We start from the raw sequence: 17,930 nt of genomic DNA on the forward strand, positions 1-17,930 counted from the left end.
AGACAGCGCCGAGAGAGGCAATAATATTATTAATTCTTTGGCCTGATTGCCAAGCGCAATTCCCATTTCAAATTAAAATCAAATAAATAGCTATTTACAGAGCAGCAGCAGCAGCAGCAGCAGCAGCAGTAAAATTTCCAGGAATTATTTTCAGTAAAAAAAGAAACAGTTAGAGCTAAAACTTGAGTAGCTTTCAGTCCAGATCGAGAAATGAATTTAGTAAATGAAATTTTCATGTAAATCTCGCATGTGTAACAAAAACTGAGAATTCTGAGCGAACTCTGGCTGAGCTGAAGCAATTTTACAGCTCAATGTTTATAGTATAACAAATTGATTTCATTTTTAATTCAGTCAACATTTGCTTTTTCCATTCGATATACTATGATTCATAATCCACTTGGCGAGCTCGCTGCAATTTTACAACAATTTGCCGAAGTGAAAGCGGTTTGTCCTTGATTCGTGCACAATATTGATGAAGTATTTAAATATCCTTTTTATTTTTTATTACTTCCAATACGAACTCAAACTCAAATTTAAACTCAGATAATAGCATGACAGCTAAATTGTCAGTGGTTTTCTAGGTTTTCTCTTCTTCTTCTTCTGCTTCTTTTTTCTTTGGGTTAAAAATAGCATTTAATGTGCATAGCCTCGTTTTAGTGATTTCCCCATGAATATGACATGGAAGACGTTAGACTGCTATTGACATGACCGGCAGGACACGGCAATTTCGCAAATTACAATTGCCTAGGTCGATCAGAGTACATATGATGAAATATGCAGGCGTTGTTAGTTAGCCAAGACCAACTGCCCAACTTCACAGGCCACACTCAGCGAGTGGCCCAGCGACCCAGCCACGGACAGCAACATGGCCAACAGCCAATCGAGCCGCCCCCACTCGAGGCGACGCTTTCGCTGCGAGTCAATAGAAAATGTGTGTCGTTAATCAAAGGGTATTAGTTGTAGCTCTAGCCACAATGACGACGATGGCGATGGCGACTTTTTATACAAGCCGAACGATGGACGACCTTTTGCCATGAGTTGGACTAGCAGACACTCCAGGGCTGCTCCGACTGCTCCGATTGCCCCGACTACTCCGACTGCCCGCCCGGTAGCTGCCTACTGGCACTTGCGATATGCCTGTAATTGCATTTTATCGATCCAAGTGGAGAAGGTGCCCATCTTCTAGCGTACATGTGGCAATTGCCAGCGTGTGCACACACACACAGACACAGACACACAGATACGCTGGCGTTCAGAAACAGGACAGCAACTATAATAAAGAAGCGAACGAAAAGAAAAAAAATGAAGCAGGCGAGCAAAGACGTTGCTCGGGCTACACGGCAGCAAGTTTGTTACTCATTCATAAATCATGTGTGCAGCGACAGACGGACGGACAGAAAGACAGTCGACACAGACAGACAACACAGAGTGTGCGAGAGCGAGAGAATGAGAGAGAGAGAGGCGTACAGCTAGTGAAATGTAAGCCTGGTCACTGCAACTTGCAACGACGTTTTTCCAACTAACGGCTGCAGTTGGCCCCAAAAAAAAATAAAAATAAAAAAAATAGAAAAAGTAAAACGTAAGCGATTTGACGGGGGCCTCGTGGCAGGGCAGCAACGAAAACTATATGAATATGCCATAAAACAATATAGGCTGGCACACTAACATCTGCAACAACAGCAAGAACAGCTGCAAGTACAGTAGTCACTAGCAGATGGGCAACTAGGCTAAAGGAACGTAGAAGAGGCAAGGAAGTGGATTGTGAAAAATGCAATAATAAATAACGGAATCATCTACTTGACTTGAGTTTTCTTAACTCAATTTTACAATAGATACAAAAGTATTGACGGATATGAAAGTATGTTCAGTATCGATAAATCTTCTTTATATAAACGTATATATATAAGGGCTATGACAGGAATTAGCTATAGAAAAAATAGTGTGTATTTGGGAAAGAGTCAGTTTTCTCAAGATGATAGTTAGAAAGACAGATAAAACTATGGACATTAGACTATCCACTTGAACGAGATGCAGTAAAGAATGCGGAGACACATAACTACAAAAACGAGCATAGGATCATAGTATAAGAGTAGAGTATAAGAGGATAAGCATATAGAGACTATAAGAATAATAATAATACAAAATAATAATATACGCTAAGAATATTCATAGATGCCAGAGGTGGTTAGAAGTGCTTAAACTAGATGCTTAAATATTTAATATTAAATGTGATTACAAAAGTCGAGCAAAGCTGAGCTAAGTTTGCCACACAAATTGATCGATAAATAAAATCAGTTGCAGAAATGCAAATGAAAATGTTTAAGAATCATATTTCTATGCGCATTGCTGGCTATTGAGTTGGAAATGTTGCACTTGGCACAATTACTACTGTAGCTGATATGGGATACACGACAGCAGCGGCCTGAACTATGCTATGAATTTCATTTGGCAAGCCAAGGACATGCACAACGTGCGCCTAAACAGCCGGTTGAGGAGGATGAATGGGGCGATGGGGCGTAGGGCTGCAGTCGAGGTGTTAGTGCGGGTGCGGGTGTGGTGCGGTGGGTGAGTGGAGCAATAGCAGTTGGCGGTTGGCAGTTGGCAGTTGGCGTCGCCAGCCGCTACTAATATTAAAATTGAAAATTTTGTAATTTTTCTCGTTTTTTGGCAAGCCGGCGCTGCGCAGTCATAACAGCTGGCAGGCAACCTGCCACGCGCCCTCCCCACTCCAGCCAGTGTCTCCACATGTGTGCACACACAGAGCTACATATGAGAGTGTGTGCATATATGGCATATCTGTGGCCGTTACTTGGCAATAACATGCATGAGTGTGCAATTTGTGCAGTTGGCAAAGGCATCGTCAGGCACTCGGCGTCCTGCGGGAAATTTTCGACAGGTAAAAATGGCAGCAAAGCAGCCGCAGAATTAACTAGCAGAGCGACTCCAGCCGCCGGGGCATTTTTCATGCCAGCCGCGCCGCATTTGTTGCCGGCAGATACATTTTTGATTGAGTTACGTGTGGGCGGCCAATGGGGCATGGCAGGGCATGGCGTGGCACGAGGCGAAGATGGCGAACAGAGCAGGAGGCCAAAAAAGAAATTGCTGGCTTCATTTGCTAGCCACTCGGTCGACGCTCGACTGATTTATGAGTGGTCAGAGGCAGCAGGAGCAGAGCCAGCCCAAAAAGGAGCCCCCAGCATGAGCGGAGGCGCAGCGCCTGTGGCAGCAGCTACCAAAGTGGCAACAACTACGTGCAACTTGCAACGTGCGCTAATTTTATATAATTAAAACAAACACAAACACAGCAGGCACAGAGTGAGTGGAAAGGAGAGAGAGAGAGAGAGAGGGAGGGAGAATGAGTAAGTGGGCGAGAGAACGCTGAAGACTCTCAACGCCCACAAGTTGTTGCAAGCAGAACTAGAGAGAGAGAATGGGAAGGAGGGAGCGAGAGAGAGGGGGGACTGGAGAGTTAAAGGAAAGCAGCACATGTCGCTAATAAGCCTGCGTGTTTACTGTTACTTGTTTCAACTAATTTGTCAGCTACGCCCAACGCCCGCATGCCAAGGCAAACACACACACACCCACACACACACACAAACACAGACAGAGACAGAAAGCAAAGTCGATGTTGGAAGGCGTGGCATGAGGTGTCTGCACTTGGCCTTGCTAATTGCACAGTCCTTTTGGCCCGGCCAAATCTCAGACAATTGCGCTAATTGAAAAACCTCGATAAGACCAAAGCGAAAGCTAAAAGCAACAGCACACACACACACACAGACATCGACACACGCACACTAACGAAAAACATTTTGGTTCTTTGTTGTCCTTGGGTTTCCTTTTTCATGTAAACAAGCATTACAAGCTAGGTTAAGTTAGCATACGAACTTGAGATGTTCCACAAATATATAGCTAGAACATCGTAAACAACAATCTATAGCTAATTTTCGATAGTTATGTGTATTTTATGGCATATCTAAAGAGTTTCTTTTCTAAAAGCTTTTCTTTTAGCTTAATTACTCCTAAGTTATTTTTAATAGTTTCGATAATATCGATATCCTGTCCATGTTTAAGTATCATCACTAACTAGATCCACTCAATGAAGCCAACGATTATGAAAGGCTATATAATGAAGCATATTATTCATAGAGATACTTCTACACTGTACAAAAACTATTCGATCATCTCTATGCTATAGATTTCCAGAATATTCAATCTAAGAGTTTCGTCTATAATCCATCAATTTTTGGCTATAGCATTCAGAAGTTATGTTCTGTAATCGATCAACTTTTTAACTCATCTTAGCTTGTTTCTTGCTTTTAAGTAAGAAACCATTCAAAAGTTATACGCAGCTAAACTCCTGAGTCAGTGCTGAACAACGTTCGCTGGCATATTGTTTATCGATATTTCGTTAGTGTCAGCCCTAGCCAACGCAGCATAGTTTTGAACTGGCATTTGGCCCACTCTCGCAGCAGCCTATAAAAGACTCTAAATTTTGGCAGAAATTAACTAAAAATTTCGGCATAGAAATTGAATGGGGGCCGTTGAATGCGCTGAATCAGCAGTTCCATGCAGAGTAGTTAGTGGGGCGTTGTAGTAGTGTTGGTCAGGTGGGTGGGGGGAGGGAGGTAAAAACTTCATGACAAACTTATTATGCACTCGGCTGGGTTATTTCCAGAACTGGGCAAAGTTTGCTATGTAAACTGGGAGCTGGGCAGTGTTTGAATTACTCTGCCCAGGCGGCACTTGAGTCCCTGCCGCATATTGAGGTCAGCCAAGGGGCGCATGGAGGGAAAAAGCGGGAGGTGCAGAGAGGTGGATGGCGGGCAGCGGGTGGAGCTGAAGTGGTGCAGAGAAGGAAAGACTGTGGCAGTGGCAGTGGCCTGGCTGGCAGGCTGGCTGGCTGGCTGTCTGGGCTCGTCTCAGTCTCGACACTTGAGTAAATTATTTAGCCGCTCGCACAAAAGCATATTTCGTTCAATTTTTGCAGCTCTTAAACTTGTTTGCCCATTCTTCAACTTGCCTTGACTCTCCGACTCAGTGACTCTCCGACTCACTGACTCTTTCGGCTATTTCAGCTCTCTTATTTGTTTGTTTGTTTGATTTTTTGCAGGTTTTGGCTTCGTTACATTTCAAAGCGAAGATGTGGTAGACAAAGTTTGTGAAATTCATTTCCATGAGATAAACAACAAAATGGTAAGTGGAGCGAAGCCAAATGAAACGAAATGCTGCGCCGTTATTCCATATATCTAATCCCGTTGCTCCCCAGGTCGAGTGCAAGAAGGCGCAGCCCAAGGAGGTAATGCTGCCGGCAAATCTGGCCAAGACACGGGCGGCCGGTCGTTCCGCTTACGGTGAGTTGGTAGTCTGGGGCAGCCACGCAAATCAGGCGACGGCGACGGCAACGGCGGCGGCGGCAACGGCTGCAGCTGCTGCTGCTGCTGCCGGCACGCCCGCCGCCGCCCTCTTGCCCAGTAGTTTAACCGCTGCCGCCACCGCGCTGCAGCAGCAACAGCAGCAACAACAGCAACACCATTCACACCACCAGCAACAGCAACAACATCCACACACACATCCACACTCACACTCACACCATCATCATCACCACCAGCAGCTGCTGGGCGCCGCCGCAGCGGCCGCCTCGCTGCGCTACACGCCCTACCCGCTGCCCACGCACATTTCAGCCGCTGCCGTGGCCGCAGCGGCCGCAGCTGCCACGCAACAGCAGCAACAGCAGCAGCAGCAACAGCAGGCAGTTGCTGTGGCCGCCCAGCAGCATCAACAGCAGCAGCAACAGCAGCAGCAGCAATCGCTCGCACATGTTGTAGCCGCTGCCGCCGGCGCACCTTCGCTCTTGCCGCTGTCCAATGCCACGCCCGGCGGCGCCCCCTCGCTGCTGCAATACGCAGCTGCTGCGAATGCCACACAGAACAATGTCGCCTTGGCCAATTCGCTCCACGCGGACGCGGCTGCTGTGATGGGCTATAAGCGCCTGCTGGCCGCCGCCGCCGTCAGCAACGGCCTACGGGCCACGCCCACCCTGGGCGCGCTCACGGCGCCGGCAGCGGCGGCCGCAGCAGCCGCCCAGCAGGCGCAGCTGCGCCAAAATGCAGCCCTCGCCGCTGCCCACTATCCGCTCAGCGAGCTGCTGGCGATGCCCGCCAGCCTCGAGACGGCAGCAGCTGCCTCTCTCTATCAGCTGCCCGGCATCTGACCGCCAAGGCCGCAGTGAGCCGCCGTCCCGCGCATATATTAGAGCAGGCCCAAGGGCAGGCGGTTTCCAATCAGCTTAATGTCTGATATACACACACGCACACTCACACACACACACACACGCACACAAATTTGAACTCTCATTCCGTCTCAATGTCCAAAGCGCGAACGTGTCGCATTACTTATACTTAGGTCTTAGGTCTAAAACGTGTATGATTCTCCCTAGCCATGTATGCTCCATAAATATACATACATACGTACATACATACATACATATTTAAATGTACATACATATCTACATACATTACTGTGTCTAATCGATAGGACGCGCCGTATTATCGCGTATTATCGATATATGTTATATACTTAATTTCTAAAAATTTAAATTAGCGTAACGCATTCGTTTATTTCTCTAGAGCTTAAGAAATTTTGTTTTAAGATTTAGGCTTAACAAAAAAAAAAAAATTACTAAATGAAAAAAATGAACAAAATTAATTAATTAAGTGCAGTTCCTAGAGAGCTGCATAGATGTTTTTGCTCAACGTTTCGATTACCTATCGATGCTTAGTGTTAACTTAGCGACGAACGTAATATTATACATGTAACAGTAAAACGTAACTGTAAATCAAGCTGCGTGTAAGTCTTAGACATTGTACAACACTAGAACGTAAGAACTGAATATGAAAATATGATGAAAATTCAAATTGAGAAAGAAGTAATGTCAAAAAAAGGAAAACAAAGAAAAAGAATAAGAAAAATCAATCACATATATATTTCTAATATTTGTATAACTAACATTTATCAACTCTATATACAATATATACTATATATATATGTATATTTATTATATATTCCAACTTCAGCTCATACAAAAATAGCTCTTCAAAATGAATAACAACTGTAGAACCGAATATAATTAACGTTTACAATATAATAATGTCATAAATTAGCAAATGTATCAAAATTAGCTTTTAAGTAAAGCCGCATTTAAGTAGGCAACAAATAAAGCCGACAGGCTTACGCACACACACACACACACACACATAAGAATCTGTGTGTATGTGTGTGTTTGTGTGTCAAACATTTTAGTTAAACAATTTGAAAGTCGCAAACGTAGTGACCGAAGCTGGCATTAGATTGGCAGCTGCCTGTCTCTCTCAGTCTGTCCGTCCGTCCGTCTGTACAATTTGAAGATTTCACAACACTGGTAAATTGACAATGTCAACTGAAGCGCAAAAGCCTCTCACAGAATTACCAGCTGTTGGCCAATTAATAACTGATGCATACACACCCACACATATACATTTATATATATGTACATCTACTTAGACATTAATATTTGACTTAAACATGAACTTTAGCTATTGATTATATACATACATATATACATTTATTTATATATATATATAAATGAAAACATTTACTTACTTGCTAAGCGCATTAAGCGCCTCAAGTTAACTGCTAGCTAATACTTGAATGTTTATGCTCGTTTAGCTGAGGTGAAAGAGGGTATATTGGGTTGGTCTGCCACTTTGTCCGAGTCTCTGAGCTCAAATATTAAGTATACGCCCAGTGAGTGCAGAACATACAATGAAAATCCTGCTACAGTTTATCTGATAGCTGAACTTAAAAAGTGATAAGTGCATGCCCTTTAGGGGCGTGGCTTGTTGGCTACTCTAATTGCTCAGCTACGCAACGAAAATTATCCAAATTTTACCGTAGAGACTTATAATAGATAAACTCATATTGATAAATCGAAAAACTCCAAAGTTTCTTGAATAATTTTGCAACTTTTTCATTCATAAACGAGCATTATATAGTCGGCTATGCTCGACTTGCAACATTCTTACTTGTTGTCCATTGTAATGGTGTACTCATACGTATCTAAGACTAAGTTCAACAAGACAACAACAACAATAACAACAACAATAGCTACAACAACAAGGACTTCGCACAGGAAATGATGCAAAATGATGAACGAATAATTGATTGATTGATTGAATGATTGATGACAGCCATGGAGCACAAAAAAAAAACAAATAAGAAAACAAATTAAACATTTCCAAAAAAAAAAAAAAAAAGAAAACAAATACGAAAATCTATTTTAATTAACATTTAACATTTTTTCAACTAGCTGTCAAATTGTTTTTTGCTATTTAATTGTTTACGATGTTTTTTTTTTTTGGTTTATTTATCAACCACTTTTTTTTTGTAGTGCATTTTTTCTCATTTCCTCTTTGTCAATTTGTGAGTGTGTGTAAACACTTTTGAATTCATTTAATTAGTTGTGGGCCAATGAAACGCAATAGACCTCGGGAATCTGTGACATTTTGTAGAAATGCGCAGCGAGGCTTTAGAAATGCTTTCATGTTCGCCCCGCCTCGAACAACTACACTAGTGAACAAATTAACTAATTTACAGTCTAGTATTTACATTTTAGCATAGTATTTCAATGTGTGTTTTTTGTTTTCCTTTCTAGTAAACAATGTCTACGTATTTACAACTATATTTAAACAACTCTATATAAACATATATATAACTAAGTGTTTAGAATTGTGTCATATCTATTTATATATACATTAATAGATATATATATATTTTAATATCGATGGTACAACAGATGTAACTCTCTATATATTCTTAACTATAGCTCAGCAAGTCGAGGCTGTTAATGGAAGAAAAAGCTGCTCCAAAAAAAAAAACATTTTAGAATCTGTCGAACTCTCTAACAGCAGTACTTACATATATATTAGTATATAGTATATAATAATCGATAAATGTTAATCGATTATTATTTAGTTAACACACACAATTAGATCATTAAGTACACACACACACACATACATACACACAAACACTTTAAGAACTTATATACTACATATATAGTTGAACAGACTTAGACTTTTATCGAATATATAACTTTATATACCAACATATATATCTCTTTGATCTATTTGTTTTCTAGGAGTACTCTTAGCTCTTAACTCAGCGCACTTATGAATGTTAGTAATTGATTTATGTTTATGCCTCTCTTTTTTTCGTGCTCTCTCTTGTTTTTCATGCTCCATATTTAGATAACATCATGTGGGGTCTGGGGACATTGCCCGAAGGTAAGCATTTGTGACGAATAGCCCAGACATAAGATCTAGCCATAAGTACCGATGGGATTTGAAACAATTTTATCTAACTGAATTTCCCTCTCTCTCTCTCTCTCTCTTTCTTCCTCACAGGCTTTCCCGCAGCTGCGTATGCTGCTTATGCCGCTGGTCGCGGCTATTCGGGTTATCCCAGCTTCGGACTACCCTATCCAACTGGTAAGTCAACACTCTATCTCACTCTCCCTCTCACTGTCTCACACACACATACATCGTCACACATACCTTAACTATTTATAATATATATGGTCATTTAGTGTATCCTATGCATATGTCGTAAGCCCCGTGTGCGTATGACTCCGTCTGTATGTGTGTGTGTGAGTGTGTGTGTGAATGTATTTGGCGTGCATTTTGTGACTACTCTAAAATTAAACTAAAGCTAAAGCCTAAAGCCTCTCCCGCATTGCAATTTGTGTTAGTTGATATGACGAAAGGCCTTGTTTAACTAGTCAAACAATTAGCTATAATACATATACATATATACACACATATATGTAACATGATTAATTAGCATATTATACTAACTATCGCTCGAAAACTTTCGTTTGTTATTTATATGATTCGTTGTACCCGTATCTTTCGAAATATTCGTTTTTCTTCTATGTTTCTGCTTTTCTTTTTCTTCTTACTCTATTTATTTTTTTTCTCTCGAACCTTATAGCTGGCGTTATGGGCGTAATGCCGGAGAATCGTATACTGATCGGTGATTATTTGGTCGCCCCAACGACAGCCAGCAGCACGGCCTAGAAGCAACTCTGACTCTATGATCTAAACTGATATTTTTTCGATCGAGTATTATATCAAAATCTGAACTAATAAATCTCAAACCATCTTATAACTCTAAAAAGTAAAAATAAAACAAACTCTTGAGCGTTCGTCATATCAATGCACAAATCGTACTCTAAACTGAAATTAAAATCCCAAGCGAAGCAGCTCCTACGATATATTTGCATTATCTAGGCACATTCATTGATGCTGCTTGGCCTTGTGCTTTCCCACATCACGCCACACGCATACACTGTGCAAAAATCATGATCCACAAACACTTTGCTAGTACTAGAGCCACCTCGCCTCTTCATGCATTCCCATCTTTAGTTTTGGTTCTTATTATTGCGTTTTCTTTAGTTTTGCTAGGGTTGGAACGGATGTTGGCAAAACATTTGAAACTACTCAAATCCGACACTAGCCAGAGTTATCGATAAACGATAAACGATTATCAGGGTAGAGAAAGATTCAGAAAACAGATTAAGAAACTTGTCCCAAAATTCACGAATGCAAATATTTGTAATATCATTCGTCCCAACCCTAGCCTAGTCACCCACTCTCTCTCTTTCTGTGTCTCTCTCCCACTCTCTCTCTCTCTCTCTCTCTCTCTCTCTCTCTCTTTGTCTCTACATCTTGTGTCTCATATGATTTTGTAGGCTTAACTATTTGTGGCATCGGTAGAAGTTATGGTACCACATGTAGCACGAATCCGAGCCGCAGCAGAGCCGCCAATTGCACCGCTGGCGGCGGTGCAGCAGCGGCTGCCGCTGCCGCTGCCGTGCACAATCAGCCCCAAACGGGATACCATCAACACCATCAAACGCTGACTTTGCCGCTGGCCACGGCGCTGACAGCGCGCACCGCCGCAATCAAATCCCAATTTCTGGGCAACATCAATTTTTAATAAATACGAAAGAAATAAAAAAAAATGCAAGAAAAAGAAAAACCCATAAAGGCCAGATAACCAGAGAGAGCGGTATAAACGACTAACGAGAACCAGTTCAAGCTAAGCGAGAGGCCGGCGATATTGTATTTAATATTTCATTTGCCATTTTGTTCTTTTTCTCTCTCTCTCTCCCTCTCTCTCTCTCTCTCTCTCGCTCTCTCGCTTGGTCTCAACGACAATACGCAAACCAAACCAGAAAAAAAGAAAGAAATTTATATAAATCATTTGTACTGTGACAAGTAGGTACAGCAACAACAACAACAACAACAGCAACAACATGAGCAACAACAACAACAACAACAATTGAAATTTATTAGCTTAGATTGTTTCTGGTAAAAACAAATATTGAATCTATCAACAAAACCAAAACCAAACAGAATCTAATAAAGAACTTATACAACTATTTGTAATTGCAGACCCATACATACAAACGAGAATACATATATATACATACTATATATATAATCACATTTAGTGCTGCTGGCGCATATATGTGTGTACACACTGTAGCTGGCCCTCACATATATATACATATATACCATAGCGGACACTTATTAGACCTTTACTAAATACACATACTTAGCATTTGTTTGTACTGCCTAGATAGAGGAGCCCCTATAGAGCTACTAGTTACGTATACCCAATCTCTATATACACATATATCAGGCGTATCTATAGTGCAGTTCTTTCGATTTACTATATACATACATACATATATACTCGATACATATGTAGACCTTAGGCTAAACGTAATCGCATAAACGTGTAGAGAACCCCGTAGAGATATGACACAACACACACACACATACACGTACACGTACATGCAGTAAACACTCCGTATATGCTACCATTTGTAATTTCCATTAATTCTCATTAAACAACTCCCATTTGGTATTATTTGTAAAAAAAAAAAAAATAAAAATAAAACTATTTTACAGTTAGCGCATTTAAATGCAAATTTTTTATTTGTAGTCCATCTGCATAAATTAGTGGGAAACCCAAATGTCGACGATATACGAAAAATAAACAAATGCACACACACACACACACATAGACATACACGGATGAGAAACCCATTTAGATAAAAAGTACAACATTTTAGCAGGCCTGTCACATGTATGTGTGTGTAGCATCATATTATTATCCTTTAATTAATTTCCTGCATAATGTGAATTTTGTTTTTCTTTTCGCATTTTGCATTTTATTTGCTTTTCGTTTCCCCTGAGTTTTTTAGATAATCAACGAACGTGCACAGATTTCTAGCAAAAGTTCATTAATTAGTTGAATTTTCAGTTCCATCTCTCTCTATCTCTTTCTATCTCTCTCTATCAAATAAATGAAATCCTTCCAACTTCATATAAACATACCCATATAAACATTTATCGCATATCCTGCATACAAATTCCTTCATCGTTGTTGCATCTGAAACTGAAACTGAATCAACAACAACAACAACAACAACAACAACAATTTCTACCAAAAATGAGCGAAAAACAAGTTTTTATTGAAAATCTCTATATATGAATAAAACATTAACTATATACATATATATATACACACACATTCATATTATATCTACAAGAAAACATTTATATATCTAAAAATAAGTTTAAAAATATTTCTTTTATACACAACAAAAGAAAAATCAAATCAAAATCTAATTTCATTTGTACAATAATATTAATAATGATAATGGAAAAAAATCAATTTTTAAATGTGACAACAACAACAACAAAATCAAACAAAAATGAAATACAATATTAATGTCCATCCATTTTCGAAGAGCAAAGTTTAAGTTTGATGAAAAATGCAATTTTTCTAATGTCCTTTCCATTAATGTAAGTTCGTTTACTTAGCTACCAATACACATATACACGTATACACACAAAAGAAACAAATACAAAGGCAGAAAAGCTGTTAATTAGTTAATTGAATGCAACAAGATTTTTGGCAAAATTATAATATAAATTATGAAACAAAAGGACAAAGCAGCAAAAACTGCTTGAAGGTATCTTAACTTACATATACATACATATATATATAAAATGCTTGCAAGTTATTTATTAACAAACACACACACACACACACATGCATAACTAACTACTTATATAACACACATTCACACTCACACACACACACACACGCATATCTATGTATTTTACACGTATATACTGTGATTTATAAGAAACGCTTCAAACCAAAAACAAAAGCAAACCAAGAAGATGAAACGAAAATTTGCCAAACGCATAATTCGAAATTGCTTATGCAACAACAACAAAAAAAAAAAAGTTATTAACTAAATAAATGCACAAAAAAAATGGAAATAAAATCCGCAAAAAAAAAACAAAGCCAAGTTTATGATTTTGTAGCCTTAGCTCTTTAGACTTATTAGTGTTTGAAAGCGAAAAGCAGCAAGCAAACGGATCAACGAGGCGTATGCGCAATATGAAGCAGAGGCAGCAGTAGCTGATGAAGGAGATGAAGAAGCAGCTGAAGATGCGCCACAACTGCCAACAAGGTCAGCTAAAAATGGTCAAAAACTGCATAATCCCACAGCATAATCTCTCTTTATATATATATACTCTCTCTCTCTCTCTCTCTCTCTCTCTATAAACATATATATTTGTACGCAAACACATTTTCCAATTATTAAATGTAATGTTAGTTTGTTAATTGATTATATTTAGCTGAAGTCTTAGTGAAAAAAAAAAAATAAATAAATAAATAAATTACTAAATAAATCATGGGCAATCGAAACTCAAATTGTAAACTGCTTGCGCGGCGGCAGTACAGTAGCTCTCATATGTATTCTCATACCTTCTAGATAGTATACATATATAAATATGTGTGTGTAGTCCTAACCAATCTAGAAACTATAACTAAACTAATAGTAGTTCATACACGAAAATCAAAAAACCAAAAACAAACACAAAAAAAAAAAAATTATTTGTAAACTAAATTTAAGCTAATTAATGTAGCAACTAGTCTTAGTCCACACTAATTTAAAAAGCCAATTGTGTAGTGTTGGAAAATGGAGCAAAGTTATATAGCTCATATATCTATAGTCATAAGTAAACATATACATACTATATATATCTCTATCTCACTCTCTCTCTCTCTCTCTCTCTCTCTATGTTTCTCTGTATTCATATTTCTTTTGTTATTCACCTAATTTAAGCGTAGCTCTTGAAATGTGTTTTTAATCAGTTCATGTTTTGCGTTTTTGCGTGTCTCATCGACTTTGTCCTCCTCTTGCCTTAGTGTTGGTAAATCGTTCAAGTTTTGACAACGCTGCCATCTTGTTAAACAACAAACCGTGCTGTTTACCAAACCACAAGTTGAACAACTACGAAAAATACCAGCTGCCCCTGCCGGAAGCCCATAACAACAACGGCAACGGCAACGGCAACTGCAACCGTCGAAAGAAAAAAAAAAAAGAAAACATAGCTATATAGATGAAAGTAAAAACTTATTTATTTAGAAAAAGGCAGTTACCGCTATTTCTATCTCTATAGCCAGCAGCTTTTGCCCGGTTGCTAATGAAAACAACATGGCGCTCAGAAAAAAAAATGAAAATGAAAATAGCGTAAACTAAACGTAAGCCAAACTTGATTGGCGCCACACACACACACACACACGCACAGGCACACGCACAGACACACGCGCACGCACACACACACACTAACACGCACAACGAGCACCATAAGCAAACGTCTGGTATAGCCACGCCTCGTTACGTTACGTCACGTTACGTTACATCAATTTTTGTGTTTCCGCAGGAAATGCAACTGCTACAATTCCAACCCCACCTCACATCCCCCCCCCCCCCTTTCCACTCTCTCTCTCTCTCTCCTATGCGCCTTGCCTGCTAGCCCGTAATCCGTTAGCCATAACCCGTTACTTCTTAGCCCAATGTTGTCTATGCGTCCTGCCCCAACCCGTTTCCTATTCCCCCATTCCCACACCCCACAGCCCCCATTTCCACTTCCCACCCTCTACCCCCTTGGCCATGCCCATTCTGTTGTCATTTCAATATTGGCGCTGGCGTATTTTTACTTGCTGCAGCAGCTGTGACCGTGACAACAACAACAACAACAACAACAACAGCAACAACAATGATAACAGTAAAAGCGCCCAAAAAAGCAAAGTGCGCCGCAGCCAAGCGTTCTAACTGTATTTCGTTTCTCTGCTGCTCCACCTCTTCGTCCTCCTGCCCGCCCACCATTCATAGGAACACAACAACAACATTCGTTTAATAACCCAGCAGAAACACTTTTTGTGTTATTTTCTTCCTCTTTTTTCGTGTTTTCATAACCTGCCTTCCAAGTTGGCTCTGTCGTGTAGTTCTCTTCTTTATACCCATACATCTATAACTATACTATATATAGCTCCATTAAATAACATTAGTTGTGGAATTTCGATTTGTGGGCCTCGGGTTTTTCCTTTACTCTATAATGCAGCGTTAGTTAATCGTATATATATATACTAAATAGTTTGTTTGACTTGTTTGTTCCACTTACAACATTCGAAAAGAAAATGATAAACAACTTACATTACCTAATACTAATTATAATCGTAAAAGTTTGATTTCTCTTATATATACCTATATACCACTTAGAGCTCAGTCGTTGATGACTTTCATAACTATATATGTGTATATTCCTAGGTATTTCTTTTTTATGTACCCAAACTCTTAACTAGTTGTCTTTCATTTGACTTGACCCCCATTTAATGTACAACTCTCGCAATCTTTTGCCACTTGCAGTTGATCTAACCAATGGGCAGCTGACCCCCAACAATAATACACCACTACTAACACAGGCTTTGTCAGGTAAGTTGCAAAAGTTTTGGTTTATAATGACTATAAGATTTGAATGGCATTAGTGAAAGTAATGAATGCTTTATGAGAACGGAATTCGTGGCTCCTTTGAAACATTAAATAGAAATAGATGACATTTCTTGCATTATAAAATATTACCTTAAAGTAGCTCTACTTTTACTCATCGAATATATGTCGCATGTCTACCTCGCCAATGAATTATGTTTCAATTCCATTGCATTTCTTTTTCACTGTATACTGTATAAAAATTCCACACAAATCTGTTATACCGTTAGCTACATACTCTCATTGATAGACTTCTACTGCTTCTGCTACTTAAAGTGTTTCAATTCCATCGTTTCACTTAACAAACTTCAATAGGCATCTCAACTGTATATTATACAATTATGGACTATACAATTATAGACAGCTTACGATACGTATGCTCATGGTCCTTCAATTTCAAATAGTATTTAAATTAAATCTTATATTCATGCTCAGGCTTCACAGACTTATACTGCGATCAATAGCTTATGCCTAATCTTATCGATAGGTTCTCGCATAGCGAGTTTATTTCCCATACCATTTCATATTTCAATCATGAATAGACATTCCCCTATATCCTATTTCAATAGATTCATACAATTACTGATAGGCTTACAATTCAATTGAATGTTATAAGCAAAGTGCTTCAGCTCCATTCATTTTCATCTCCCATATTAATGCATAAGTATATCTCAGTTATCTTTCCAAATCTCATCGAATTCTCGCTCTCCTTTGCTTGCAGTGATGAACAACTATCAGGCGGCTGCTGCTGCCGCCCACAGCTTCGGTCCGTCGGCCTCGCCTCATGCAGCGGCCGCCACCACGGCCACACGGCAGGGCTTTCCCTCTACCAACTCGCCCGGACCAACCATTGACATGTACAGCTCGGCCGGGGCCGACAATGTGGGCTACGTACAGGCCACCAGTCCGCAGCCATCCGGCTTTCCCATAGCCGTCAGCCGTGCCCCATTGAACTACAGCCCGGTAAGTACGAGGAGCCTCTCCACGAGATAATCAACTATCAATAGACGTGTAGGGGGGAGTGGGCAACGGAAAGGGGGCGTGTTTTGTCCGTTGCCGTTCATCGATGCCGACGAATGGCCGTCTCCGCCCCCCAAACACAAACACAATTAAATTACTTAAGCAAAATATATATATACATATATAGAAATAATTTAGCTACTTAGTTATTGCGTTGACCTCCCATAAATATATTGTACTATGTATTTCTCTTTCATTTCGTACAGATTTATTCGTTGAACTTTGCGATGGCTAATATATAAAAAGACTGATAACCCAAATAAAAAAGAAAAAAAGAAAACAAAATCCAAAAAAAAAGCAAGCAAAATAAAACAAGAAAACAAAAACAAATGCAAAAAGTATATACAATTATATATATAAATCGAAAAATATATATATACATATATACACAAATATATATAAAAGAGAAAAACGAAAAGAGAGAAAAAAGTAATATGAGTTATATAACAAACGCAGTTGCACAAGGTAGGCACACCAACAAAACTACAGCGTGTTTATTTTCCAATAACAATTTCAATTATTAATCAATCAAACTATATATTTTACCAAAATAGAAAAATAAATAAAACCAATATCAATTACATTTACGTTAACAAAAAATTTAGTCAAAAAATCAAATTAAAAAAAAAAAAGAATTAAGTAAAAAATCTATTTTTATGCACGTCACTCTATAAGCACAGTTTTCTAGGTCAATTATGATTTATATACAATATGTACTATATATCAAATATTTAATATAAGCGCTGATACTAACAAACATCCATCATAATAGACATACACACGCACACACACACACAGACACTCCCACAAACACATATTCATTACTGAAGCCTGTGGCAAAGTTTTTATGAAGAATTTTACGTCAAATGTCTTTATTTATTTATTTTTTTTTTTTTTTTTTTTTATATATAAAAATTCCTTGTATGAAATACCGATTTACTTAACAGAT

At 39.1% G+C, this 17,930-nt stretch overlaps 1 protein-coding gene across 5 annotated transcripts in view; it reads left to right on the plus strand.

The window, feature by feature from the left end:
- Positions 1-17,930, plus strand: part of Rbp6 (RNA-binding protein 6) — a 205,749-nt gene that overhangs the window by 179,935 nt on the left and 7,884 nt on the right. Inside the window, exons 8-14 of one of the 5 annotated variants that reach the window (XM_089467844.1) lie at positions 5,111-5,193; positions 5,267-5,351; positions 9,285-9,320; positions 9,441-9,524; positions 15,842-15,907; positions 16,683-16,924; positions 17,188-17,446. In XM_089467844.1, coding sequence (XP_089323970.1) covers positions 5,111-5,193; positions 5,267-5,351; positions 9,285-9,320; positions 9,441-9,524; positions 15,842-15,907; positions 16,683-16,924; positions 17,188-17,223 — 632 coding nt within the window. In that variant the 3' untranslated portion in view covers positions 17,224-17,446. The other 4 variants (XM_089467843.1, XM_089467845.1, XM_018005838.2 and 1 more) reach the window with 4 other exon arrangements.

This window comes from Drosophila arizonae, chromosome 4, assembly GCF_054131065.1.
Source record: "Drosophila arizonae isolate 15081-1271.41 chromosome 4, UAZ_ARI_1.0, whole genome shotgun sequence".
Taxonomy (NCBI): Eukaryota; Metazoa; Arthropoda; class Insecta; order Diptera; family Drosophilidae; genus Drosophila; species Drosophila arizonae.